This window comes from Pleurodeles waltl, chromosome 11 (assembly GCF_031143425.1).
Source record: "Pleurodeles waltl isolate 20211129_DDA chromosome 11, aPleWal1.hap1.20221129, whole genome shotgun sequence".
Classification (NCBI taxonomy): Eukaryota; Metazoa; Chordata; class Amphibia; order Caudata; family Salamandridae; genus Pleurodeles; species Pleurodeles waltl.
Window position 1 is genome coordinate 752,446,332 of NC_090450.1, and position 26,273 is coordinate 752,472,604.

The window sequence follows — 26,273 nt, forward strand, 5'->3', positions numbered from 1 at the left end:
ACCTCAACTTCCATCTGGAAGATAACAACAACCCCAACACCACCGACCTGCTCGACAACCTCGCCAACCTCGGCCTCAAGCAACTGGTGAACACCGCCACCCACATCGCCGGACACACGTTCGACCCCATCTTCTCCGCCAGCAAACACATCTTCTTCAGCCACACCTCCGCTCTACACTGGACCGACCACAGTTGTGTCCACTTCACATTCCGACGCGAGACCCGCCACCTCCGCACTCAACCCATCCCTCGTCGACAGTGGAACAAGATCCCCGAAGAGCAACTCCTCTCCGCACTCGCCGCCAACCAACCCACCCTCACCACCGACCCCAACGACGCAGCCCTCAGCCTCACAAACTGGATCTCCAACTGCGCAGACAACCTTGCTCCCTTCAAACGCACTCATCGACAGACCAACACCAAAAAACCTCTCTGGTTCTCTGACACCCTCAAAGAATCAAAGAAAACTTGTCGCACCCTCGAAAAGGCCTGGCGCAAGGACCACACCGCTGACAACATGACCGCCCTCAAGAACGCTACCCGCGAACACCACCACCTGATCCGTGCTGCCAAAAGGAACTTTTTCACCGACAGACTGGACAAAAACAGCCACAACAGCAGAGAACTTTTCAGCATCGTCAAGGAGTTTTCCAACCCCAACGCCAACGCAAACGCCGTCACGCCCTCACAGGATTTGTGCGAATCCCTCGCCACCTTCTTCCACCGCAAGATCAGCGACCTCCACGACAGCTTCGGACACCAGACCCAACCTAACATCACCGAACCCGCACCCCCGGCCTTCACCCTCAACAACTGGACCCACATCAACACTGAAGAAACCAAATCCATCATGAACTCTATCCACTCCGGCGCCCCTTCGGACCCCTGCCCTCACTTCATCTTTAATAAAGCCAACGACATCATCGCCCCGCACCTCCAGGCCGTCATCAACTCTTCTTTTTCTTCTGCTGCCTTCCCCGAATGCTGGAAACACGCCGAAGTCAACGCCCTCCTAAAGAAACCTACGGCTGACCCGAGCAACCTGAAAAACTTCCGCCCCATCTCTCTCCTGCCTTTCCCAGCCAAGGTAATAGAGAAGACCGTCAACAAACAGCTGACCACCTTCCTGGAAAACAACAACCTGCTCGACCCTCCACAAACCGGATTCTGAACCAACCACAGCACGGAAACCGCCCTCATCTCAGTCACAGACGACATCAGAACCCTGATGGACAACGGTGAAACAGTCGCCCTCATCCTCCTCGACCTCTCGGCGGCCTTCGACACCGTCTGTCACCGCACCCTAATCACACGCCTCCGCTCCACTGGGATCCAAGGCCAGGCCCTGGACTGGATCGCCTCCTTCCTCTCAAACCGTTCCCAAAGAGTTTACCTTCCACCGTTTCGCTCAGACCCCACGAGATCATCTGCGGCGTACCTCAAGGCTCATCGCTCAGCCCGACACTCTTCAATGTCTACATGAGCCCCCTCGCCAACATCGTACGCAAGCACGACATCATCATCATCTCCTACGCCGACGACACCCAACTTATACTCTCCCTCACCAAGGACCCCGCCAGCGCCCAGACCAACCTACAAGAGGGTATGAAGGACGTCGCAGATTGGATGAGGCTCAGCCGCCTAAAGCTGAACTCTGACAAAACGGAAGTCCTCATCCTCGGCAACACCCCGTCTGCCTGGGACGACTCCTGGTGGCCCACGGCCCTTGGCACCGCACCGACCCCCACAGACCACGCCCGCAACCTCGGCTTCATCTTGGAGCCCCTTCTCACCATGACCAAGCAAGTCAACGCCGTGTCCTCCGCCTGCTTCCTCACCCTCCGCATGCTCCGCAAGATCTTCCGCTGGATCCCCGCCGACACTAGAAAAACCGTGACCCACGCCCTCGTCACGAGCCGCCTGGACTACGGCAACACCCTCTACGCTGGGACCACCACCAAACTCCAAAATCGCCTGCAACGCATTCAAAACGCCTCGGCCCGCCTCATCCTCGACGTACCCCGCAACAGCCACATCGCCGCACACCTGAGACACCTGCATTGGCTCCCAGTCAGCAAAAGGATGACCTTTCGACTTCTCACCCACGCACACAAAGCCCTCCACAACAAGGGACCGGAATACCTCAACCGACGCCTCAGCTTCTACGTCCACACCCAACTCCTCCGTTCCTCTGGCCTCGCGCTCGCTGCCGTCCCTCGCATCCACCGCTCCACGGCGGGTGGGAGGTCTTTCTCCTTCCTGGCAGCCAAGACCTGGAACTCCCTCCCCACCAGCCTCAGGACCACCCAGGACCACTCCGCATTCCGGAGACTCCTAAAAACCTGCCTTTTCGAGCAGCAGTAACCCCCCCCTTTCCCCTAGCGCCTTGAGACCCGCACGGGTGAGTAGCGCGCTTTATAAATGTTAATGATTTGATTTGATACAGATATTGCCTGAACTGTCATAGAGAAACTGAATCAGTTTACAGACTCGGTCCATGGTTGACCCCTCCCATCCCCACCCCGCTAGGATGGCATGGACATCCTTAGTAACCCTATATGGCACACTGGCTAACCAGAGAGGAACCACAGAATGGAAAGTGGTGGGTCGATACTTATTCATTTGCATTCCCTAAGAGCTCTGGAACCAAATAAGAAAGTAGAAGCCGGGCCAGGTACGGAAAAGAGAGGGATATCTGCCAACACCATGGGCAGGGATAAGGCAGGACATGCATCTCACCAAAGCAAAATGAAATGGATTAATTCACAAAGGGTGGAAGGCACGCACTGGGTACCTTCAGAGGGACACCCAGGCAGATCGATAGAGAAGCGAGTGGCTTCGGTCCTGCAATGACAACAGAGGTCATATTAGCAGCTTTCTAATTATCATGCAGTGCAGCAGACGCCAAAACAGGAGAGGAGGACCTCTGCATTAGCCTCCTGCACCAAGACCTAAGAAATGTAGAGAATATAGTGACTGAGGTGGAGGGTTGCATTTCAGACCTAGAAGACTTGGTAAAAACCTTGCAAGATAAAGTGGCAACACTGTCGACCTCAATAAGAAACATTATGGGGAGGGCAGACAATGCAGAAGGACTTGCCCACATGTAGCAACCTAAACTGTTTCTGATAACAAGGATAAGAGACCACCTCCTACAGTGGAAACATTCTTTCTGCTTTGTTGTGGAAATGGTATATTGTGCACTGATGAAAATACCACTGCCTGAAGCCCCACAAAGGACACTAACAACTAAATTTTTGAATTACAGCAGCTTAGACAAAATCCTGAAGGCAACGTGCATACGGAGCCCAGACTTGCAGGACTCCAAGCACATAATGAGCTTCTTAGACTATACACATCAATGTGATGTTTCAAAAAGTCAGCTGAGGTTAGTCAAACAGACAGTAAGAGCTTGGGGCTGCACTACATGCTGTGCTCTGTAGCTAGCAGAACAAAAAAAATCACCTTCCATTCAAAGTCCTTTCTCTTCACTGCTCCAGAGGCAGTTTGTAACTTGGTGGTGGAGAAAAAGACCTGTGGCTCTGGGTGTCACAGGAACTCAGACTATAATGGCTGCTGGAGAAATGCATTGGCACTCTATGAAGAGGAGCAGCTCGGCACCAGTGCCCATGAGATTCTTAAGGGGACAAGAGTGGTGCAGGTCCTCAGGCTTGACCGAGGATACCTGAGTAACACCCTAATCCTAACAGTAATGCCCAAGTTAAAACAGAAACATACTAATTCAAATGAGATCCACCCATCCACAGACATGATGGCAAGAAAGAGAATCTAATAGAGACAATGAGGGGCCCTATATTCTTAAGTGCAGACTGTCTACCTTACTCATGGACCTCCTGACAGGCAATGCAATGAAGACACAGAAAAAAAAACAAGCATCCAGGCCCCTCAAAACAGAAATGTTGCATTCCAGAGACTTCATGATCAAAAGTGTAGGTAGAAGAGTGGCAGAGGGAGTTTTTTTTTTACAATATTTGCTTTAGGGTAGGTTTTACATTATCCCACTTCCGCAGTGCTGGTGCCTGACTTTATCCCCAATACTGAGGTTAGTTGGCAGGGTAGATGACAGGGGTGTAGAGGATGGGTCAACGAATACCTGGGGTGCCTTCACTCCCCTCAATCAGCATAAACAGCTTGCTCAAAAAGGTCAAGTGTTGTGGGTTACTTTTAGCGTCTACATTGGTTCCCCATATTTTAGCTCTTAGGCCCATACATAGCCTGTGCCTCTAGGACACATACACATGTATTCATTTTATTATACTTTAGCACAGCTAACTTTTAGCTTGTTGTTTTATATTTTAAACAGCTGCTTTTCTTAGAAAACATACTTGTTTATGTTCTTCGTTTATCTGTCCCTTGCACACATTTCACTCTGTGCCCTGCTCGAGGTAGTCATATTTGTACATGACAGTTTATCAAGTGTTGACGCTTTAAGAGTTACAGAGTCCGCCTTCTAATCACAAACTTATCATCATGTCAGAGCTGTTCTCAGAACACCACATAGGCCTACGTCTAAGTATAGACGGCATTCGAGCCAGGTCATTCTTAGGCTGTGCGCCACTTTGTCGACAGTCGACTTTGCTGTTCTTGGCCTTGTCTTTCCAGCCAACCAGGAGGACTGCCATCAAAACAACAGGCAGACCCTTGCAGTCTTTCAGTTATGGGATCGGGGCTCCTTCCGTAGACTGGGGCGGGCAGAAGGGCTAATACAGCTATGCTTTCATGCTAGAAATTAGGGCGTAGGTAGGAATTATTAGCTCTCATGATTATGTCAGGATGTTGGGATTGTTTATATGTTTTACTCTAATCGTCGCACTCACTGTATTATGTTTTATCCTCCTAATAATCGTAGATCATGCTTTTTAATCACAGAATGCACTTGCTTCAGTACATTGAACCTTATCCTGCATCTCTTGGTCTGCATTCGCATGTGTGAGACTTTGTGTAACTGAGATACAGGGGGTACAATCTGTCGACCACGTCTTTCCTGAGGAGTCAGAGTGTCATGTTTCTAGGCTGCCACAAATCACCTTTATTTTCTAGGTTTGGGTGAGGTGCAGCAAGCTAGCCTAAAAGGTCAGACCAACACCTTCCAGTCGGCATGGGACTGACTCAGTCACACACAAGCAGTGGTGCTGTCGCCCTAAACCAAGCAGTCTTACCCTCACAGTAAGGGTCCTACGACAAGAGGGACGCAGTCCCGAAACTGGCAAAGTGATACTGATCAGAATCGTACCGGCGGGTTCCAAAAGGTTTTGCTTGATAGACAAGTTCATCTCTGTTTTCCACACTGGGTTTGCCTGACTTTCTAGGAGAGTGGACATTCTATTAAAAAATAATAATACATTTTTCCTTCCAGGGGGCATGATTACCAGCTCAGCAGGCATGTTATGGTTTCTGGGTTACTGTTTCCTATACGCACACTGAGCCCTTGAGGCCCCTACGTGACTGACTATACTGGGAGGAGACTTAAACGGGTCATGCCTCAGCCCTAAACAAGAGTAACATGCTTACATTAGCGCCTTTCAGCTAGCCATCTTTGTAAACGTGTTACTACTGAGCAATATTTTGTGTCAACAACATCCAAGTACACAAATGTCCTTTTCACAATTATACTACTTTCTCTCAGGAAAGGCCGCAGCCAGGGTTACAGAAAAATACATCCATGCAAGTGGGCCATCTAAACATGTGCCAATTGAGCTCAGCATATGAGGAGAGAAGGGGACCCGCAGTGGCTTTTGGAGGCTTGGTTTGTTAAAGTTTTGGGGGACACATTAGAGGCCTCTATGAAACTTCAACCACTTGGTGGTTGAACCAAAAGAGATAACATAAATGTTTGGACAGTACCATCATAACAACTATCCTCTAGCCAAATTGGGTTCATCTGTTTAAATGGGAGATCTCTAAACAAAGTACTGGCTATGGGCAATCTGCAAGGGCCGAGTGATTATGTCTTTATTCACATATGGTTCTTAGAATTTTTCACAATTTTCAGATTCTGCGGGTCACTAGCCCCTACACATGGGGTTACAATTTGGATCCTTGATCAGGGATCAAGTGCTACCTGTTTAAATAGATTATCCCAGAAGGTCGACCACTCATATAAATGAGTCACAGCTGGCTTTATTTGCTAAATTGCAACTGGTGGTACGCCAGGCAAATATTAACCTGGAAAGTAAAGATTTTAGATTGGTACAATAAGGGAGTAAACAGAGTGGTGGAATGCCTGGTGGAATTGTAATGCTCAGGCTGATTTGATTTGGAATATCAAAAACTAAAAAGACAATCGAGTAAAGCAAATGAATGTAAGGGAGAAATGATAAATCTGGAAAGGGAAGTGAGTATTCATAAAATACAAGCAGAGTATGGTAAATTAATTAAGGAAAAGAAAAATTCGTATTTACAGAACAAATTGGGATAGGGTGTTGTCTGTAAAAACATTGAAAGACGAAGTAATTTTGGGAGCTGGTGAAGGAAGGAGGGAATAAAAGTAAGAACACTGAACTTCAATATCTCAGAAGTAGCCCGGGTGGACTTTCTACTATACATGTATTTGTTAAAAACAAGGTAGTATATGGAGATATGGTAGACCCGGATAGGGATCTGTTTTTATACATCTCTATCTGCAATAAAAGAGATGAGAACCCATATAAACCTTACTAGGGCTGCGGTTCCAGGCAATGTTCTGGAGCTATAGTCAAATCCAATCCCGATTGGTGGGCCAGCTTTTCACATATCGCCTTTGTCGGCTGCTTGAAGGAAGGGAAATTTCCAGAGAGCTGGACGGGAGCCGTTTTTAAACCAATTTAAAAAAAGTGACCCATTTAACCCCCAAAACTATCGCCAAATCAGTTTGCTTGATGCTGCACCTTAGTTAGTTGCCAAACAGATCCTCCTGTCGCTAAAGGATTGGATTGAGAATAACACCTTGATCTCTATAGAGCAGAGGTCTTCAAACTGGGGGGCCTCAAGTGATCCCAGGGGGGGGGAACACCAAACTCTGGCCAAAATAAATTTTATACAGTTAACATGTCTTTGTTTCAAGCAGAGGCATGTTATTGCAGTTTTAAAAAGGTAACGGTACTTAACTGCAATGTTTAAATAGTTTTAGACCTATTTAAACATTGCCATCTTTCTAAGATAATTGTGAAAAGTTCTGAGGGGGGGGCAATGATTTTTATTTTTCAACTGGGGGGGCGCAGCATTAAAAAGTTTTAAGACCACTGCTATAGAGCAAGGTGAACTTAAGGCAGAACACTCCACTATTGATCACTGCTTTAGTCTTTGGACAATGAGCCACAAAGCGATTGAAAAAGAGGGAATCTGTTCTGCTGTTTTGTAGATTTTCACAACGCTTTCAATCTGGTTAACAGGAATATACTTTGGCAAATAATGGCAGAGATGACTATTCTTAAGTGGGTTGCCACCTTTCACCTCTTCTTTTGCACTCGCCACAGAGCCCCTGGCTCAAGGAATCAGTGGGACTAGTGACATTGCAGGCTTCAGATGGGACCATAGGCTGGGAAAAAAAAGTCTTGCGATATGCAGACATTAGCAATACAGTGAGCCCAGGCTCCAAAATAGTACACGTCTTTCTAGAACAGGCAGAACAGAAGATTAACTAGACTAAATACAGTGTCTTTCCAGTACATGGAGCGGCAGAGGTAATGGCTGAGGGACACCCATTGGGTGAGAATAACTTCCGCTACCTTGGGAAATTGGTGGCCGAGAATGAGCCTCAAGTTGTGTAATAAATTCAACTCCAATGCTGGACAGGCTGAAGAGAGATCTTCAGCAGTGGATGCCCCTGCCTCTGATGGGTGTGTGGCTCTGGTAAAGATGGTTGTACTAACACAGCTCCTGTATCCTGTATGTCATGAAAAACATCCAAAACACACTACCCTCCTTTCTCCACAAGGATAAATATGATGCTCACAAGAACATTTCTCTGGAGTAACAGGCGGCCCAAGTAATCCATGACAAAATGCTGCACATCATCACTTGATGGTGTCTAGGCATGGCTGAGAACTAGTATATTACAGGACTGTCTCTTACTGGAATAAATGGGGCTCTGATCCTATGCACCATGGAGAGATGTTGGGGTTTGGAAAATACTCACCGCTTCACTAGGTCTATGGACGAAGACCATATTTTCCATCTGGAAAAACTATCTTCATAAAATGAGAAAGATAAACTGCTGGGAGAGAATACTCTATAGGTTGTAACCAGTCTCCCAAAGGTTTCTGCTCTGGCTAATTTAGAAGAGTGGAATACAGCTGGCATTTCCACCAGGGAAGCTATGACAACTGACTTCATGAAGTAATTTGAACTAATTTGCTGACTTGCAGGAAGGGTTTGGGTCCTTCCCTTCCCAATTCTTTGGACATCTTCAACTGTGTCATTCACTGTCACCTTACTGACCTATGACTATGGGTTTCATTACAACTTTGGCGGTCGACGGTACTGGCAGCTGCAAAAAGACTGCCAAATTGGCGGTAATCCGACCACCATATTAAGAGGTACACAGCTCAGTCTGCCAAAAAACAGCCATTTTCCCAAAAACACCAGGACACTGGCGGGCGGGGAAAAAAGACTGTTCGACCGCCAGCTCCGCCAGCCTGACCAAAATCATCCGATCAAGTTACAATCCACAAATCACAAGAACGGAATACCATTGGTGGTGCGAACCGCAGTGGTCTGAATGCACATCAGTCAAAACACTACAACACACTGGATATTCTGAATATCCCACAGCTGAAACACATTCACATATCCAACACACCTACACACTGCACCATAAAACACACCTCTACATAACCCACAATCCCTTGCAACCAGAACATTACTCACAGCCAGAGACTAGCAAACAAAATGTGAAACTAACAAAGTAACCCATACTGAATTGTCCACCGTTTAACCATTCATGGCAATGACAGCTATGCAATGGCCCGCTACCAGTTCCATTACAAGCAAATCACAGTTACAGCTGTGTTCCAAACCAAACTGGCCTCTGAGAAAAGCTCCCCAATAATGTCATACTCACTGGGGGGACATCTAAATGGCAAACTGGATAAACTTGCAGTACACCCAGACAGAGGCCAAGGTCAAATTGTAACTCCTATATTGTGTGACAGCTCTGACACCATTGTGCATTGTTCAGCTTTTAGTTGACTCAATGATGACATACACCTTACTAGACAACTAGTAAGACTTACTTTACCTTAGCGCCATATTTCCTCACCGTGCACCCCATTAACTTTTTCTTGTCTAACTTGAGGAGGCTGCTTGGATGTGACCCTTGTATATATAAAATTATAACTTGTTTATTCTACCATGGATAGGATCAAAGCAGCAGAGGAATTATTTGACAGTCTAGCAAAAGGAGGCAACTTTCAAAATGTGTCTGGTAGTAACCTACAAAAAGAAGGTCTTAGAAATAAATTTATAAGATTAGAGAGGATGAAGAAAAATGAGTTATCCAAGTGGTGGGATGGGACAACATTAAAGCAATATAAGAAACTCAACCGTATTCCCCGTGGTTTGAGATCGCAAATCTTCCCCACTTATGATGACTTGGATGATGATTTACTAAAATTATGGGATAAGGAATTAACTGGCAGCTCCATGAAACTTATGGATATTTTGATCATTAACTCTGAGAGGAAAGTCAGTCAATTACAGACCGAAATCGATATTCTTGAAAAAGATATCGAGAGCTTGAATCTCAAAGAGGCTACTGAGAAAAATTATAAGATTTTAGAACAAGTTCTAATTAAATATCAGGAGGAAATTATGCAGAGGAAGGCTCGTAAACTCAAACGGGACGAGAGAGATTACCTAACTGGTAGAATCTTTACCTTCTCCAATAAATATGATCACCTTTTTCACAGTGGAGGGGTCGCCAGTGGTTCGGGTCTGTCGAAGTTCTCTGATTCAACATCTATTAGTACCTCGATCACGAGTGACAGTGAAGTGGAGGATGGATCCAGCACTTCGGCTCAGGAAACCTCTTGTGGTAATAGTTTTTTATTGGAACTAATGAGAATGAAACGAGGCAGAAATACTCAAAACAGGGGAAGAACAGATATGAAAAAACTAGGAGGGGTAGGAGAGGCAGGGGTAAATGCTGCGAAAGAGATGGGAGTCAAAACGAGATCTCGGGACAAGAAAATATGAATCCGGATGATGCAGTATCTATCAATATAGTGAATTTAACAAATATGGTACTAACTACAGGGATCAAAAGTCTTTTATCAAAGGGTCTTAGTTATTGTCCTAGTAACTTTGGGGACCCATGTAGATCTAAAATTGACTTGTTTAAATTTGTTCGTAAATTGAAACTTAAAAAACATTTTCAACAGAATCCCAATAATGTTACAAATACTGATGATGCTGTTCCTGTGTTGAGTACTTTATCTATTGAAGATGTACGAGATACTGCAATCTTGATTTCTTTAGCTGAACGGGATGAAGACCCAGACATTACTGCCAGAATTCTAGATGATTTAGATGTTACGTCTAATAGAAGTGTTTCTAGTGGACTTAAAAGGCAATCTAGATGGATTCCGAGATCCTGTGGTATGAACCCCTTAGATAAATTCTTTGATAAAGTTTGCGAAGACTATGACAACTTTTTAACTAAGAATAAATATCGACATGCCTCCAGCAACTTACGTCCGGATGAACTAGTTGCATTACAAGAACTTAAACAAAACGACAATATTATCATTAGGCAAGCGGACAAGGGTGGGAATGTGGTCATCATGGATAGGGTTGACTATGATAATGAGATTTTAGCACAATTAAATGACCTGTCATGCTATGAGACGATCACATATAATCCCATCCCCAGTCTTGCTCTTATGATTAATAACAGACTAGTTTTGTGGCACCAGCAGGGGTTACTTAATAAAGATGAATACCTGTACCTCAAGATACACCATCCACGTTATCCGTGTATTTATACTTTGCCTAAGATTCATAAAGGCTTACCTTTTCCACCTGGGAGACCAATTGTATCAGGCATACTTGGCCCTACGGAGAGGCTTTCTGAATATGTGGACTGTTTTTTGCAACCGTTAGTTCATAATCTTCCTTCTTTTATCAGAGATACCACGCATATTCTGAGTACTTTGAGTGACGTGGAGTGGGACAGCAGTATGTTACTGGTCACTCTAGACGTGGTTTCTCTGTATACTTGCATTAATCATGATGTTGGCATAGAAGCCTTAAAAATTTTCCTAAACAAAAGGTCAGCTAGTCTGTGGGATCATACAAAGATGATATTGGATATGGTTAACATCATTACAACTAACAATTTCTTTTTATTTAACAACATGTGGTTTCGACAGAAATGTGGTGTGGCGATGGGCTCCATGTTCTCTCCATCCTATGCTAATCTGTTCATGGGATGGTTTGAACACACTTGGATTTGGGGCCCTGATTCTGTCATCTGGCAAACACATATACTGTTTTGGGGTCGCTATATAGACGACTGTATAATGATCTGGACAGGCGGTGAAGCAAAACTGATGGAATTTTGTAGTTTCTTAAACTCTAACAGTATAAATGTTAAATTTACGTCCCAACATAGTGCTGATAGGATTGAATTTCTGGATGTGGAACTCTTTATTTGCGATGACAGGATTCATAGTAGGCTTTTCCGTAAGGCGACTGCTTGTAACTCTATTTTGCATGCTAAAAGTGCTCACCCCAGACATCAGGTAGCATCAATTCCCTATGGAGAATTTTTGAGGGCGAGACGTAACTGTAGCATAGATGCGGAATTTGTTAACCAGTTGAATGACATGGAAAGAAGGTTTTCAGTACGGGGTTACTCTAGCAAGATTATTAAGAAAGCACGACTGAAAGCTAGATACATTGATAAAAAAGACACATTGAGACTTAGAATACAGAAAGAGACAAAGGAAACGTCGAATGTGGTGCGGTTCGTAACGGATTTTAATGATGCTTCCTTGATTCTGAAGAGATTTATGATTAAACACTGGAATATACTTATGCAGGAAGAGACACTGAAGGATGTGGTAGCTGGAGGAGTCATTACATCATTTCGTAAGGGTAGAACCTTGAGAAATATATTAAGTCCTAGCTATACTACTATTTCCCCGAAGAAAACTTGGTTATCTCAGAGAGGGGAGGGTTTTTACAAATGTGGCTCTTGTGGAGTCTGTCGTTGGGCATGTCACAAAATACGAGGATTTTGTCATAATAACAAAACATTTGTTTTGCGTTCCATTATGGATTGTAACTCTAATTTTGTTGTACACATTGTTCGTTGTAAATGTACAAAAATGTATGTTGGCAGCACTATAAGGGCACTCAAAACTAGAATAGGAGAACATATTCGGGCACTTAAGAATGGGGATGTGAGATATCCCTTGGTAGCACACATGACTATCTGTGAAGCACAATCAACCAAAAAATGTTTTGAATTTTTTGGACTGGAACATGTCCCCCGTAACCCAAGAGGGGGCAATAGGGAACTGCGTCTTCGCAGACAAGAAGCACTGTGGATTATGAGACTTAGAACTGTAGAAACAGGATTGAATTCTGATAGGGAACTAGAATTTTTCTTGGGGGACTGAATTATCATTATTTTCTGTGACATATTATAGGTTAGTTGTGACTATATGAAATTACATTTTGTATTTTTGCAAATACGTCTATTATAAGTATGTTTGTAATGTTCTAGTGTTATACAGTGTGAATAAAGTGCATTCGAATTTAAGATCAATGGTTCTTAAACGCACAACAACACACAATCAATGAGTGGGGATGTGTTTTAATTTCCCCCTTTGGTGTTACTACTTTTATTCTTCAGTTTGTTTTAATTGGGGTAACTAGTAACTTGAATGTGAAATATGGCATACTTTGTTTGACATTTATGGCTATTATAAGACTATGGGTACCCCATTGATGTATTTGGTTTAGTAATACACTTGGTATATTTCTAATAATTTAGATTTGGCCTATAATGTTAGTGCCATTGATAACAAAGTCTCATTGTTGATGTAATCCTAATATTACTGTTTTTTGTTGGTTTGTTTTTTGTCCTTTGCTTAATTACTGACTAAGTGCTTAGTGCGTCTGTATTAGAAGACACGTATTGTGCCCTCGGTTAGTAGTGGGAATATACTAATGTAATGTAACACAGTGGTGTGCCGTCTTTTATGTTGATGCCCGGTCAGCTTGAATGCCGAACCCGGAAGTGTATTTAACTTTCGGGTGTGCGCGTTCAGCGCACACGCTAGGCGTCCGTACTGGAAGACGCCGGTTTTCTCAATAGATATCTACTGTCCCAGAATTACTGGGGGTAAGTTGAGTTAGATGCACGTTTATATGTTTATATGCACGACAATATTGCACGGCAATATCTTTGCTAATAGTGCAACTTTCCAGGATCGAGTCTGTGTCGGCACGTTGATAGGTATTGTTCGTGAGCATGCATTACAACTTATGGAGTATTCTTGGTTATTCTGGCACGGATTTTTGATTAAATGTTATAGTTATGGATCATGCCAGCCGTGACATGTTCTAATCTATTAAATAGTTGTAACGTTTTGCCCTTACTAGGTATTAGCTTGTTGGTAAACACTTATACTTTTCCCCTTTCTCTTTAACATTAGATTTTGAACTTGGATTGGATACTGGTTACGCTGGAAGTCCATACTGGATTGATATTAGTTGATGAATACTTGCCTTTAAATTGTGATTGATTTACAAGGTATTTGAACACAAATTTATCTATAGGTACACGATCACACTATGGATTATGGGTGTCTCCTTTTGGTTGATTATTGACTTGGGTCTTTCACACATGGTTAAGCATGTTGTGAGTTTTTGTTTTCTCATCACTCATGGGTGTTTTAGCAAAGTGCTTTTTAGTTGGAGTTGGTTGTTGATCTCTTTCCTCTCACTTTTTATGAGGTGGTTTTGACCATTCATTTTTCCTTTTGGATTTGGTATACAATTGATGTGAACTGGGCGGTTAAGTACATTGATCTTAACTCGTGTGTTATCTTTATGATTTCTAGCCCTGAAGAAGTCGTAAGGGATTTAAACATTTCCCAAGACGAAACACGTGTTGGCTGGATGTACAATCTACCTTTGATGTTCGGAACTGGTCAATAAATCTTTGGATTCATCAGGGGACTCGGAAATTTGCTCTATGAAATATGGACCTTTGTGATATTGTTTTCTTATCATATTAATTTATACATGGTTCTTTAAGAGGGGACCCTCACTGTGTATTGAACTAGTAAGACATCCAGACTTCAAGCAAAGTCCCCTCAACTCTAGGAGACTGGCTGATAGACACCAGCCCTGATTGCAGAGCAGCCCTCTGCGTACTCTGTGGAACAGTCCCTTCCTTGGTCAAATAACACTTGGAACTGAAACAGAGAGGTAGCTGAGCTCCCACTTTTAGAAACAAATGGCAAACAGAGCATATAAACCCACTGTTTCATACTGTACAGGCAGTTTGAGGTGCTTCTTGTAAGCGTCATTTCCAAGCTGTGCTCCACATGCAGCCTTTGTATTTAATGAAGGTTTTCACAGCAGGAATGACTCCTCCCTGAAGCACCCACAACAGAAGCACGGAGACGTATGAAGTTTCTGCAACTGGCTGCCATCAACCCAAATGAAGGAGTAATCAGTGGATAAAAAAATGGTAGGCCTCATCTAAAGTCTTCAACAACTTTCATAGGAAAGACTGCAGTCTCACCCCAATCCCTATCATCCACCAATTGGCAATGTTCACGAATAATCAGCAGCTCATTGATAACCAAAAGCCCTCATTCAATATCTAAAGGAGCCCGTTGTAAACTCCCTTACTTAAGTATCTAGGTCTCCTGTCTTCAGCTACAGGGATGTGTGAAAAACACATTTTGCTGGTAGCATTGTTCTCATGCTCCAGCTTGTGCAAAGCCAGTGCATCCAAATGGATTCCACAAGCCACCTTTACTCTGGCTCACTCACACACACCTTGAACTGACAAAGGGGCCACACACACCAACACACTAAACCTGTACTTGATGTTAGCACAACTGACTGGGTGAGCGCATAGAGGAGCATAAGTTGGCCAGTGCGCCTCAACTCCAGTGATCCTCACAAAAAGTCTTGTCAAATTACTGATCCTTAAAACATGGTAAACTGCCATCATCGCAGTATATGATAAACCCAATTATGAAGACAATAGCTTTCTGTCTCAAATTACACTATACTGGTGCCCCCCTCCAGGTCATAGGAAAAGTCACGGACCTCTCATAGCAAGGGCCATGCTTTGGCCTCTGCACATATGGTAGTTAGGCACGAGGCCAGGCCAAAAAATAAAGTCAGGATACCATATATAAGCAGTCGGGTACTTATGCCAGGGGTAAAGTCCCATTTACCATGCAGGGAACATCTCCATCCCCAAAAAACTACATAAAAAACCAAAGAAACAAAGTTTCCCCGTAAAGGCTACTTGCAGCATACACTAAAAGTGTCTTTATGTAGACATGCATTGAGTCGAACGCCAAGAGTCTAACGCCATGCAGTTGAAAATGAAGTGCTTCCCCTAGAGATAACTCCTCCAATAGGAACTACATAGGTTGTGGTGTTTGTAGTGGTCATGCTACTGCCTTTACCAATCTGATTAAAACTATTAAGTAAAGAAGCAAGCTAATGCAGAGCTTTGACTGACATTCCTATCCAGCTCTCTCGAAGATGAAAGAGCAGCTCATGGTTATTAGTATAAATGGCTTCTAACAATTACAGCCAGGTTAAATGAGCCAACAGAACCTTGACAATTTTTCTATAGGCAATCTCTCGCAGAATCTGTGCCTCAAAACAGGACCTTAGAAATCAGGAAAGCAGTTCAGACCCACCTTTTCTGACCGATGTATAAACTATGATCCTCTATAGTGAGTAACAACCCTTCTTTCTCTCTCTCAATCAACTTAAAGTGTTAAATCTGCCTCTTTATTCACAGGACAGCATTTTTAAAAGGCCAAAACATTAGTGTTAGTGTAATACAAAAGAATAAACGAAATGCTCAGGATTTCAGACAAAATAATACACATTGGTTGACACCATGATTTACAAGTTCATTGGAAGGCACTGTTTCATCTTAAACGCTTTAGGAAACTGAGCTACAGACACTTGGGTTGCCTTGCCATTGGTTCTTAGGGCTAGCAGCAATCAATCTATGATTAAAACCTACATGAACTAACTACTGCAGTTTACAATAGAGATGTTTTTAACAGCAGTTGGGCACTAGTGAAGTGGGAGGAAAACTGACCAGTATAATTAATGGAACTACCAACAACACTGCTTGATTCAAGAGAACAAAAAAGGGAATTAAATTTGTTTTAGGCTTGACCATCAATCTGTCAAAATGCGAGGCTGGCCTTCCATGTTTTAATTTTTGAGCAGGGGTGTGAAATTTATTAAAATATCTACATGTCCAGGGGACAGGTTGCTTCACAAATCTACTTGTCCTGTAAAAAGATCTACTTGCCCCTTTGGTACCATGTAGTGTGGCGACAAATTATGGCAGCAATCTCATTATGTAAGAGCTCTGATAATAGCCTCTCTGATTATGTCAGGGCTACTACCATTGTAGGGCTTGAATACTTGCAGTTTCAATCCCTAATGTAGCCATTTCCTTATTTTGCCACCTTTCTGCAGATCTGCATACTGGGGCTGGAGGAAGCAGTAAGCAATAGTTCCAGGGCTGGAATGCCTTTGAGTCTGCAAACCTGCTAACCTGCATGTTTTAAAGATTTTCACCAGCTTCTCTCTAATATTTTCCCACAATAAGAAAGGTTGGACATTTACTCCCGACAATGGCAGAATTGGAACTTTTTCCAGGGTTGGGAAGAAAGTGGCTGGAGGGAAAATGAACTTGCAAATGCTCAATAGATTTTCACATGAGCAAATCTACACATGCGTATTTACCCATGCTAAAATACACTTCACAAATATTTTATAGGGGTACGACATACCATGGGTGCACTTCTGTGACTTTCTTTAAGAATTTGGGGCCACATGTAGGTAGGTTCAGATTTGCGACCCGCAAATTGCGAGTCAGAGCGACTCGCAATTTGCGAGTCGCAAATCCGAATATAGGATGGTGTCCCTGACACCATCTGTGATTCGCAAGGGCTTCGCAAATGCCCACCTAGTGAATAATCATGAGGTGGGTCGCAATTTGCGACCCCCTTGCGAATAGCGGCCCTCACAGGGATGGTGGCCTGCTGGAGACAGCAGACCACCATGTCTGTGACTGCTTCCTTAAAGGAAAACGAGATGCATTACAAAAACGAAAAATGAAACATTTTCGTTTAATTTTTTCACAGCAGGCAGTGGTGCCTTCTCTGAAAAAATGTTTACAGTGACATTCACAATGGGGAAGGGGTCCCCTGGGGACCCCTTCCCTTTTGCGAAAGTGTTAGCACCCATTTGAAATGGGTGCAAACTGCGATTGGTTTGCTCCCGCGTACGCGGTCACAAAACAATCCTACATTGCACTGCGAGTCGCAATTAAGAAGGGAACACCCCTTCCTAATTGCAAGTCGCAAACCCGTTTTGCGATTCGGTAACTAGGTTACTGAATCGCAAAACTGGGTTTGTGCATCGCAATGTGCTTTTTGCACGTCGCAAACAGCGAAAGTCGCTGTTTGCGGCATGCAAAAAGCTACCTACATGTGGGTCTTGGTCCCTAATTAGGTTTGGTGTTAACAAAGACATTTTGTTTTTATTAAACTTCTATTTCTCTCTCTTTCGGCTGGCTTTACTGTGAGTGATCGCATTCTGCTCTTCCACAAGGAGCATATTGACACACAAAGTAGTTTTGTTCAGTGTCAGGAACTACAGTGGCAATCAGTGACGTAACGAAACTGGAGGGTGCCCCTTTGCAAAGAACATGGAGGAGCCCCCTCTACAGACTCACTCAGGACATGTGCTGTGCTGAAGGGGCCCCCTGGAGGGCGGCTGCGGGGCCTTTGTTATGCCACTGGTGGCAACGTGTGCTTTTAGAGTTCAAAAACTTTTGGGGGGGGTTTTGCCAGTGTTTTTACAATGTTGAGGGCCTGGTAGCTCCCACAACAATAAAGTGTTACAAAAGCCATGTCAAAACAAGACACGCATTGATGAAACTAAAAGACTTATATAAATATGTCAGACCAGTTGGCTTTGTCAGTGTTTGTTTATTTTCAAGCTTCCCATATTCGTGTTGAAAATGGTTACACTGATTTTCCATTAGAAATATTTTTGGGAAATACTAGCATGCATCAACACATTTTACTAAATGACACTTCATTTGCATCTAATCAGAGAGCATTCTGGGAGCATTATACTTAGCCTCATAGCCTAAACTTTTCAAACGTGTATACACGTTTTTTTTCTTTGTACTGGAACCGTCAGTAGTGAAGTGTGACCTTAAAACATTTATTTACAGCACTCACCCTAATAATGAAGGCTTTCAAATAATGAACCATAAATACAAGTTCGAACAGCATTGTCTTTTGGAAACACATTACCTCAACTGCAGAGAGTTCCACTCTCTGTAAACAGGCAGCCAAAGGGTTTGTGCTGCAGAGGGTTGGGCCTACTTGTCCCAAGGACAAAGTGAACATAAAAACTTGTTGCCCTTGACCCCCAAACAAGATGTCCCGGGCGTCAGAAGAATTCCACATCCCTGTTGAGAATATTATATTGGGTATCCTTAGTGTGGTCTTCCCCCAAACATTTTGCTGTCAACCCTCCCGTTTTCTGAATTAATTTTTATTGGCAATAGAACTCTGCACACTTAGCCACTACTAACCCGTGTTAAGGAGCTTGTGCACAATCCTAAAATCATGGTAAAATTGGCTTACAACCGAATGGCACATTTAATTTACTTTTAAGTCACTGAAGTAAAGTTGTACTATGTGTACCTAACACACCTGTAAATTAACTGCTACTAGTGAGCCTGAAGCACTCATTGTGCCACCTACTAACATATCACGTTAAAACATGTCGCAGGCCTGCCATTTCAGGCTGCAGTGCTGTTTTAAACTACTGATTCGACCAGACAAAAGAAACTTTTTGCCAGGCCTAAATCTTCCATTTTAATACATCTACGTCATCTCTAGAAGAGACCACAAATAGCACATAGGGCAGGGAGCATTGTATGTAAGACAAAGTACATGCGTTTTTAATTTTTACATGTCCTGATAATAAAAACAATCCTAAATTCGTTTTTTGCTACTGCAAGTCCTAACGTTCACATAGGATAACAAGTGCTAGCATTCATTTGGAAAAGGTAGAAATATCATGTGTGGAGGCAAACGAATTGTAATTTAAATTACTCTTTTATGCTAAAGTTGGATTTTAAGTCACAATTCTAAAAATGCCAGTGCCACTTATAGAAAGTTAGCAACACAAAAGGATGATGCAGCAGCGTGCTGAAACTTTTCAAATACTCACCCCAGTCACAGATCTGTGTTAAATCCATCATTATTTTGCTCACCATGCCACCTCAGTTTGGACCCAGCCATATGCGAATCAGTCTTGACCCTGGCACACATGGGAACAGTCCAGCACGAACTGCCAGGCTAGGTCCTCCCTAGACTGGAAACAAACATCCTGGGACCGGTTTCAGGGTATCACCCCTCATCAGCCAAGCTAGCTTGAATCCAGTGACAAAGTGAGCAATGGACCCATCTGGGCATACCCTGACCACTGGGCGTCACGTCGGGTTTAATGCACAATTAATTTGATAACTTACAAGGCCCAGTTAGGTAGTCCAATTCAGGAGTTGTCAGGGCTGGTGTGCCAACCGGTAACCCTGTGTTAGCCATTGAGGCTATTAACTTTATCCACAGCAAAACGACTATTTCAAGAGTTGCTTTTAAGACATATCAAACATATAAGTCTTAAAACACAGCTCTATAGGCCTTCCTTAAGGAATAGGGTGACTTTGCCAATGGAGTAAATGGCAAAGTCGAATTGGCAGTGAAACCACTGTCCTTCCTGTCTACAGTGGCAGGCTGGGGCCATTTTGTACTTTGTCACACACAGAGTGGCACAAATAGTGTTGCAGCCACAAGTGGCCCATCCCCCTGCCAGACACTCTGCCTTACATGCCCTGGGGTCCATATGCTAGAACCTTATAAGTCAATTCTTGTCAATTGGGTGCATCCAATTCCACATAGTAATTGTATAGCGTCAGAACATAGATACGGAGGTCTGGTTAGCAGGCCTCAGTGTGCTCTCAGGATCAAAAAAACAGCATCATCAGTCTAAAAATGTGGGAGTGAAGGTGCAGGGAGAGGCATTGCCCTAGAGCTATTGAGAAGCTTTTGCTGTGGTCTTGGCACTGAAGAAGCTAAGACCACAACTTTTTGAGGATCACTTCCAGATCCAGACAGACTGTAGGACCCTCAGATAGATCATGCAGATGATAGATGAGAATCCCAAACTGTTAAGGTGTTCCATCACCTACCATAAATTGACTTTACGGTGAAACACCACCCTGGGACAACCCACTCTAAAGCCGATGGTCTATCCAGGTTCTTCCGCCTTAGTGGTGAAAACTCCCATGAGCGTAGGTAGTAATCTATACTTTCAGATGTGGGGGACAACTAAGGCCTCGAAATTATTGCAGTGTTCCAGAAATGCTTAATCCAATGCAGATTAAAGTGGCAGGTTGGTAAATTTGACTATTATCTTAACCAGCTCTTTGGTTATTATAGCTATATTTTCTAACTAGAAATGGTAGTTGCAGGGTGCTAAATAATCTGCCTTCCTATTTATCTGCTCAATTAATCTACAAAATACACAGGAGTCAATTCACTCAGAGTGCATATTTTCCCTGCAACCCAACTATAGTAACATATAGAGTAAAGGTGCAAGCATGACCATTAACACTTTAAGATTTTAATGTAATGTAATACATTAAGACTGCAGATCTCTGTATATAAGACAGTCGCTTATTTCCTTATTTCAGTTCAGTTGAGTTGTGACTTCGCTAGTCATGAGTAATAAGAAAATTACATAGCTCATCAACTAGTTATTACAGTTGCATTGTGATGTCAAACTACCTACCGCCAGAGCTAGCAGCCACGGTGAACAGCAGGTCACAGAATATAACTACTGCTGCAGTTTGAATAAAAATGAGAAATGGCTTTTCATTCTACTGATGAGTTCTTTCTAAAACGAACAGATTTCCTGCTGGGATGGGAATGCCCCCTGCAATGTGTGGAAGTTGATCCACAGCCTCGAGTGCACCACTAATAGCATTTGGAATCATGTGTTTTGGTCCTACCCTCATACTAATCTAGTGTGTGTGCAGAGGTCCAGGCCTGACCATTGACATGAGTGAGATCTACATCCAGTCCTGTGACCTGGTGGGGCTTACTAAGTGTACCCTCAATGTACAGAAAGAGGACAACTATCTCCACATTGGTTTAGCACATACAATGGGGATGGTACTTTCATTTTTAAAAATAAAACTGTGACAATACATTTTATCTACCTCACTGGAGTAAATTTCCACTTCTGTGTTTTTACCCAGGCCTAGTGATTACTTCTCAAGAGTATGTGTACTTGTTATGTATGTGGTCTGCATGGTACATACGTAATTGTGTGAACCAGAGTGATAAAGGCCTGTGAGATCCATGTTTAATACCCTAAGCCTGATATGCTGCACAATAACGTGGTGAGGAGATTTGTTTTAACCAGACAATGGGAGTGTATTTCTGACATTCCTAAATCTGGAGTGAGGAGTCCCAGAGACTTCAGTGAGAGGAGAGACGACAAGCCTCCTTTAGAAATTCAGATGCCCTTTTGCTGAGAAAGAGACTGCTGGTTAGCATTCCAGAAGAATTGCTGTTTGGTACATGGTGGGGGTAAAGGATGGGACTGCAAACTCTGTTGTCAAGGTGAAAGCGACCACTTTAGGTGAGACACAGCTTTTAGTGTTCACAATCTTTCAATTTAGGTGATAACAGCCAGGTGCAAAAACCTCAGATGTCTGTGCCTCTGTTGTGGGTATTCGAGGCTGGAGATTACCCTGGTTTGAGAGAAATCACTCTTCAAATAGGCTGTGTTGAACAGCAGCCCGAAAAAGAATGAGGAGCCACCCCAAACCCATCCTGAAAGTGCAGACAGTGTATTCACATCTCCTGTCTTCTTTTACCACATAAAAAGGTACCGAACTGACCACTTATTGTTCCTGTTCCACATTATCTATGACCAAAGAAGAGAATGCTCTGTAGAGTACTCAGAGGATTGGTGGGCGGCCAGAGATGGTGTCTGACAGTCAACTTCCAGACGTGAGGGGACATCACCTGATTCTGACCTCTTGCTGGAAGAAATGCATGCCAACTGAGAGAGGGAAGATGCTTGCCAACCCTGCAGGAGGAGTGACTGTCCAGGAGTGCGATGAAGCGTGAACCCAGTGTGGCAGGCCTGCTGAAGAGGAAAGACTGCTGAGAGTGATTTGAATGACTGTGTCAGCAGGCTCCAGGCTCTAAAATGCTATTTCTGATGGGAATCGCAAAGCTGCGGCATTGACCTGACCAACGGTTTAATGTTGTGAAACAGTGTCATGACCTGAGCAGCTGTACCAAAGTTGTGAAATTGCATCATGACTTGAGTCGTTTTGCTCAAATCATGAAGATACAGCATGACCCGAACCGCTATGCCCAAATCATGAAGCTGTGACAAGACCTGAATCACTGAAAGACCTTGGCATGACTGAGTCGTGTTCCCTTCCAAACACCAAGGTTTTTCCTCCTGTTCTAGCCTGGTATGTGTGTGCTCGCATGGTAGAAGACCTGTTTGGCCCCAGTAGGGCTGCTTAGAGCACCCGCCAGACCAGCCATGAGAAATCCAGCACTTCACAATGCAGCCGTCCCTGACCACCGCAGCAGACACATCAGCAGAAACATGATGGAAGAGGAGGCTGAGAGGAACTGCCAATTCATGCATAGCCCAGAAGAAGAAAACTGGTCGAGCAGGGGAGGAATTGCCCCCACCCCGCACCTCCACTGGAGCCCTCTGAGCAGACACATCCTTACAGACTTACTGGGTGAAAAACTGTGGACTTAGAGACTGGCCACAATACCAACAGAGCAAGGGTAATCTACACCCGAGCCTAATGAAGTTAAGGAACCACCTAGAAATTAGTTGGGAATGGGAGTCAGGCCTATAGAAAGAAAAGGTGCAGATAAACTCCAATGCTAGAACACTAAGTTGTATGCTAATTCTCATTCCTGTAGTATTTAGTTCCTACTGCGTGTTAAAGTACTTTTCTTCTCCAATTCAAGCACCGGATTGGACAATCATTTATTAACTTAGCAAGTGTTGGTTGATTGCTGAGCTCAAGCACTAACAATACTTTCCTGGTAAGCCTGTGACTGCTCGCCATCACTACCACGGAGAGTGCTGAAGGGGTTGTAAATGGCTTAGTTTGCAGAGACATAGTAGAACGGATGCTGGGAATTAAGTGCCAAATGACCTCAAACCCTCCATTGAGGCACTATTGCGGTCCGAATTGGGTCTGACATCGGCAAAAATGAGATATTTATGACTATGTGTTTATTTTTTCCACACAACAGATCATTACAAGAAAGACAGAACATCTGCAAGTTTCTATACATTCTGAGCTGAACCATTTTTACTCTGAATTACAATATAATGATTATATTTTTTATTCCACAAGTTGCTAACTACTTTTTTGTGTCCTTAATTTTGAACTACAGATTCTAGTTTTATTCTTCATGTTTGCAAAAATACTGTAGCTTTCATATGGAAGTGCAAGATACCAAGTATTTATGTGGTTTGTGTTAAGGTTATGGTGTGACCATGCACTACAAGGAATAAAAAACCCTCTGCCTCACACTGAAATGATACTGTAAGTCACGTAGAAGTCCCATTATCTTATGAAGAAACAATGCCTCTGGCCTTGTTTCTCTATATGGCCACACAAATCCTTTATGACTGACCATATAAAGGACAGCAGGGAGGTACCTTGCACCACACAGTGTTCCATCAAAACTTTGGTCAAGAACAATAAGATCATCTTACTGCACGGATGCAATTCAACAATATGATAAGTGATGTATTATATTAGCTTGATAAACATTGCATGTTCACTTTTTCTGCATCAAATAAAGAAGTAATATTATATATGCTGGTGAGATGCCCTACTGATGCCTAGCAGTTAAGGAGAACTGCAAAAAGAACAAATGATGGATGGATTGCTTAACAAATCAAACATTCATCTCCATTCACAGATAGGGTCCTAAATCAATTGTTATTTGCTCGCCATGCAATTCCAGTTTGGACACAGCAATATGCAAACCAGTCTTGACCCTGCGACCCATGGGAACAGTCCAGCCTGAAGTGCCAGGTCATGTCCTCCTTGGACCAGAAACAAGCATCCTGGGACCGGCTTTGGGGTATCTCCCCTCTTCAGCCAGGTTAGCTTGACTCTGGTGGCATAGCGAGCACGGGACCCTGCCTGGACATACTTATCCCACTTAGGGCGAAAAATGCAAACAAGCATTTGCAATGCAACTGGTCTCACATTTCTCCAAGTTAGAGCTATTAGCAGTTGTAAACTCCCAACCAGACTTTTCTTGCCTCATTAAATGGAAAAAAAGAGCGCAATCGCACTGCTACAGCTCACTCGTAGTAAAACCTATTGGCAAAAATGCAATGATCTACTTAACCGCAAAAGTGCAAGTAACTATGTAACAGGGCCGATGTCATGCAAAGCGCTTGACTTCTGCCAAGGGAGATCGTGCTGTGAAAAAAGAGAGAAAGTAGTCCACAAACCAGACAGAAAATAGCAAGCCTCGTATGTTTTCAGTACTTGGTCGCTGCGCTCGAGGAGGGCTAACCACCGGAAAAGGCATGACGTATGCATGCCTTCCACTAATGAAGGCAAGCCAAGGAACCAATGAAAGACACTGACGTGACATGGACGGGGCTCCGAGCCCTTTTCTAACTACTACAGCGTCTCGCAAGCGCAGGCTCAACCCTAAAAAGGGTAATACCCTGAAACTGGTCCCAGAATGTTTGTTTCTGGTCCAGGGAGGACCTGGCTTGTCAGTTCAGGCTGAACTGTTCCCGGGGGGGGAGGGGGGGTGGGGGCAGGGTCAAGACTGACTTGCATATGGCTGAGTCCAAACTGGGGTGGCATGGTGCGCAAAAAAAAAAAAACTATGGATTGAGATGCGGCCCCAAGCAATTGCCAGTGGCTGAAAATAATTCAAGCATTCCATCCATCACCTTGCTGTTTTACCAGTTACAGAGAGGCAATAAGCCTGAGGTGCAGAACAGCAATGCTCAATTTGCCACAAAAGCAATCCCTAGCACACTAAGCATGTTGTTTATGAAGAATACATCTTGACATTTAATATTGCAACACAATGAAACTTATCTATATGCATGGAACAATCCACTGGATTTTAAGACAAGCAAGGACAACTCTTCTGAAAGGGGGAGCACTAGGACGACATTTGTCTAGAGTTAGCGGCTAAATCTGTTAAAATGAATACAATTCAGACAAGCGTTGCATTAATTGATTAAAATAAATACCCCTCCCAAATACTTACTGCTCCTTCATTTCCACGTAGTCCACGTCATCCTGCTTTGCCATGTCAGTCTCACTTGCATCTTCTGTATCTGTAAACAAAAAAATGAGACTGAAAGTGTGCTGTCCCACTTTTGCTGTTAGAGTTACACATAGTTCAAGTGTGCCACTAAAGTGAGCACTTTGCACTTAATGATGTTTAGAGATGCATGCTTACACCAAGGTGGCAGAAGGGTAAAGATCTTCATGGCTCATTTTACCTTTACAGAAGTATGCGGGAAAGTAATTCTCTGCTATTCTTGAGTATCTGACCAATAAATAAATACAGAAATCTTTCCTCTTGTTTGGAAAGGAAGATATAGGAAGAGGAATAATAAACAATATTATGTGTTATTATTCCTCTTCCTATATCTTCCTTTCCAAACAAATCGTCATGGAGGTTCTCAGTGTTGGGAGGCTACCTGCCAGGCATGGTGGGTTTGCGTGGGGAAATAAAATAAAAAAGTGGCTGGCAAGGGTATCTGTCAATAGGAAAGTGAGAACCAAGTCATATTAGCTAAGTACAAACAATGTATCCTTTATCCCAGGACAGACAAAAAATAGCAAAAGTTGCAATACCTGTGCTACGAAGTCATCAGTCTGGTCATTTAAATATTACAGCATTGC

At 43.5% G+C, this 26,273-nt stretch overlaps 1 protein-coding gene across 2 annotated transcripts in view; it reads right to left on the reverse strand.

Moving 5' to 3' along the window:
- Positions 1–26,273, reverse strand: part of SUDS3 (SDS3 homolog, SIN3A corepressor complex component) — a 181,204-nt gene that overhangs the window by 153,110 nt on the left and 1,821 nt on the right. For both annotated transcript variants that reach the window (XM_069214476.1, XM_069214477.1), the window contains exon 2: positions 25,630–25,699. In XM_069214476.1, the coding sequence (XP_069070577.1) occupies positions 25,630–25,699 (70 nt within the window). The remainder of the gene's footprint in view (positions 1–25,629; positions 25,700–26,273) is intronic.